Raw genomic sequence first — 4,267 nt, forward strand, 5'->3', positions numbered from 1 at the left:
CGTTTACAACAAAGAGATTTATATGAGTTTTTTGCTTAGCATAGTACGCTTAATAAAGAAGACAATAAAAAAAAATGTTTTGATAGCTTATATAAATTTTATGTTATAACGAGTTTCGCCCGACCAATATTTTTCGAGCTAATGAAATCTCGGTTTTATTACTTTGTAAAAATTTCATTGCCCAATTTTATTTTTTTAATCTGATTTGACTCAGTACGACGCAATTAATTACAATAAAAAGTAATTCGCACTTTTAGTTTCGTTTTTGGGCGGTAATGTGTTAAAGCAGTGGAAGTGCAAATGGTTTAGCTACGGGTTTCATAACCATATAAACTGGTTGCATGGATCTTAATACTAAAATTTACCTTAATGATAGTAATTTAAAATATAAATTTTATGCACGAGAAAGGTCAGTGCAAATAAGTAAACCAACGAAAAATGCTTAGTAATTATGACCTCCTTTAATTTCTAGCCCTTTCTTATTTATCCTCTAGGCTTCTTTACGAAAAACTTTACCCTGAGTTGGGACCCTGAATGAAATATGTGGTAATAAATTTGGTTGCTCTTAGTCAAAAACAATAATTTTTATATGTGCGTACATATGTACAAATGTTTGTGTGTATGTATGTGCAATTATGCATGCTTTCGCATAGAATTCGTTTACGCCATCAAACCATTTTAGATTACATTTTTTTTACCACTGCTGCGTTACGTCACACGAGCGTGCGAAAATGCATGTTTGCATGTAGGTATGTGTATTAGCTACTCATACACTCACTTATTTTGGCATGTCGATTTGTTAAAACCACATTAAACAGAATGGACAAAGTATTTACTGGCACGCAATGCAAATAAAAATCTGCGCTAAGCTTGAACTCAACTGAACTTAGCTGAGTCTAAGCCAAAATGAACAATCATCGGCGGGTGGCATAAGCCATGCATGTTTGTGTGTGTGTATGCGTAAGTAGTTGCTTCTATTCTTGCCAACTATGAAGTAGCGTGTGTATGAGAGGATTTATTTCAAGCAACTACATTCATGCATAGGAGTTTATTCTTAGAGATGTAATTTGGAAAAATAATTTAATGTTTATGGTAGTGGGTTCTCAGCGTTTATTTCATATTATATATTGTTTTAAGGTGCACAAAGAATTGTTTGGAAATTTACATATACGTACGTATGGACACATGTATGTATATGTTTGTAAATATTACCTTTTTATCCACATATACAAGTTTTTGTTCATAAATTGCATGAGCGCTTGAGAAATTCTGCTTTTTTACCTTATGCTGTGACACGCGCTCTTCAAGAGATTTTCTGAAATATTCCTTATGCATATGTATGTTAGTATTACGTAATATATATATGTACATTAAAGTGTGTCTCAGAGTAGTACATCTTTTTGGAAATTGTAAAAGTAAAAATTTCATGTCAAGAAAGAAAAATTAGTGTAGACTTCTAGACTAAATAGCTATTTTATAAAATGATATATATAAAATAACATAAACTAAAAAAAAAATACCATAATAACACACGTTTTCAATCTTGTATGAGCAGTTTAATTTTTATATAAATAAAAACAAATATCATATACGCCCTTTTTTAGTGAAAAGCGAAGCGCAGCGAAGTTGAACTTCGTTTAGTTGAAAAGCAGCACTAACACCAATAACAAAGCCACTCTAATGGAGGATCTCTCCGACTCCTACCAACAATTACTACTTCGAATTAAAGACGCGATGGCGAAGTAAATTTTATTCATATTCGTTCTGTTGTATTGCGCGAAAGCGTGTGCGTCATATGATAAGACCTGGGGTGGCTTTCTGTAATTCGATAGTCGACACTCGTTTGCTCGACACTTTAATTCGATATCGAATGCGGGACGATCCCATTTTGGTTCCCGTATTTCGATACTTGTACTATCGTTTTCATATTTTCGGAAGTGTTTGGAAAGTGGTTTATAGTTGTCAAAAAGTGCACGAAAGCAATAAAAATTAAAAGTAAATATGTACAATTGGCGCTATTTTTTAATATTGGAAGATTTTAATGAAGAAAACTCTTCAATAAATAGAAGGAGAATACGCGATGCGTCGAATCCAATGGAATTGCCCGATTTATAGTAAGATGAATACAAATTTCATTAAGTAAATATCAAAGTATTTCTTTTGCACAGCTTCCAAACAAAATACCGACTGACCAAGGAGGTTTTTATGTACGTCCTTTGTGAAATAAACCTTAGAGAAGGACTTAGGAGTACATATATACCTCCAATTTTGAGGCTAGCTGCAACGCTGGAGATATTAGCAGGTGGCGGTTACCAGTGGCAAACTGGCGGCGCACACACAGCAGCAATGGGGCATAGTACTCTGTCGAAGATATTTCGCAGCACATTATCGTCGATGGGAGAAACTCTATGCAACCAATGGATATCTTTCGAAAAAAACTTCCAGCCATGCAAAGAGTGGTTCCATGAAAAATATAACTTTCCGGGAAGTAAGTAGTGCAATATTAACGAAATTTAAATTTTGTACTATTTTAATTCATTGCAGTTGTTGGTGCCGTAGATGGTACTCATTTAATGCTGTTGAGGCCTATTGAGAACGAGCATATATACTTCAACAGGAAAGGAAAGCATAGCATAAACGCGATGATTGTAAATATATGCTTACACTAGCTCTTAATCCTTTTTTCTTGGAGTTATCGTACTCTACATTTTTTATTGCAGATATGTGACCATAAATTAAGAATAAAAGCTATATGCCCACAGTACGGAGGAGCTGCGCACGATTCCTTTGTTTGGAAAGCCTCCAATGAGAGGAAAGTAATGGAGCGGCGCTATAATAATGGTGATACAAGTTCGTGGCTATTGGGTAGGTGATTAAATAGGAAAAAATTAAGATACGGGAATAAATATGTATATTTTTAGGGGATTCTGGATACCCTCTTGAGCCATGGCTTATGACCCCGTATCGATTACGCGAAAATGAGACCGACGTAGGCAAATGTATTTTCAACGACATTCACAGTAAGGCTAGAAGCATTGTCGAAAGAAGCATTGGCGTATACAAAGGTTCCTGTATTCATTGAATCCAATGTAAATACACTAACATTAATTGCATTGCTCACTTTAGGCCGCTGGAGAATATTATCGGACGATAGAAAGCCAAGGTACAACCCAACATTGGTTGCAAAAATTGCAAACGTGTGCGCCGCTCTTCACAATGTATGCATCGATAGGAATATTCCATTTCAATTCAGCAACGAAAATCTAACTCAAAGACAAGAAGGACTGTTGGAATGTACACCATTGGACATAAACAATCGATTATCAGAGAGGATAAGAAGTAGAATAAAAGACCATCTTTCTCAAACAGCAATGTAAAGATTTCATTTTATTGCTGGTAAATTAAATAAAATTTCTTAAGTATAACTAAAATTGTACTTCATTTCTTCATTTGATAAATTAAATTAAATTTCTTAAGTATAACAAAAAATTGTACTTCATTTCTCAGGTATCAGTCTTTCTTTTTATAAAAGGTAAAAAACTAAGCTTAAAGTTATTACATACATAAAGTAGCTCATTAATTATTCATTTTTCGTTTTAGCAATGCGATTTCACATTTAAGTTTTTCCAAGTCTAGCTCTAAGACTTGAATCTTCATTTTTTTATATTGCACTTCAGTTGCAATTTGTGTCTCTTTTAGTTGCAGTTTCCTCTTTGCGATTTCATTGCTCTCTTCGAAAAGCCTCAACACTTCACTTTGAAATTTTTCTTGCTTTTCAATCTCTTTTTCAATTAGTTTGATTTTGGGGTCCGAACATCTTTTTGTTTTAGCAGGTTGTACCTCGTCGATTTCCCCTTCCTGGCGTATATTTATTTTTGGAGGCTCAGACTTCCTTGATGTTTTGCCTTCGTCGTCACTAGAAGTATTATCGGCGCTCGAGATTTGGGCCAAATATTCACAAACGAAATTATCGTCTGCCTGAGGAGCCGCAGTAGAACAGCTGGGTCCGTCTGTATGGCAACCATATGATGTTGCGCCTGGTACTCCCGATATGTGCTCGCCTATTTTGGCTGCGGCAACTATTCGTTCCTCCATATGGTTCAATGAAACCGCATCATATGGACCACCACCCGTTTTCGTTATACTTTTCATGCGCTGGGTAAGCTTGCGTTTTGCATTATATTTGTAGTCAGTCCATACCTAGGGGTATTACAAGAATGTATTATCTCAAATGAAAATGTTTAAAAGTAATGGTAAGTGTTAATAC

The 4,267-nt window shown here is 34.9% G+C and overlaps 1 protein-coding gene across 1 annotated transcript; it reads left to right on the forward strand.

Moving 5' to 3' along the window:
• The first annotated feature begins 1,882 nt into the window (after nt 1–1,882).
• On the forward strand, nt 1,883–2,873 carry LOC129236907 (putative nuclease HARBI1). Its single transcript, XM_054871209.1, has 4 exons — nt 1,883–2,114; nt 2,169–2,488; nt 2,545–2,648; nt 2,721–2,873. Exons 1-4 carry the CDS (start codon nt 2,002–2,004, stop codon nt 2,871–2,873), a joined length of 690 nt encoding a protein of 229 aa, XP_054727184.1. The 5' UTR covers nt 1,883–2,001.
• Nucleotides 2,874–4,267: the final 1,394 nt, after the last annotated feature.

The sequence above is a fragment of the Anastrepha obliqua genome, chromosome 1, assembly GCF_027943255.1.
Source record: "Anastrepha obliqua isolate idAnaObli1 chromosome 1, idAnaObli1_1.0, whole genome shotgun sequence".
In the NCBI taxonomy this organism is placed as follows: Eukaryota; Metazoa; Arthropoda; class Insecta; order Diptera; family Tephritidae; genus Anastrepha; species Anastrepha obliqua.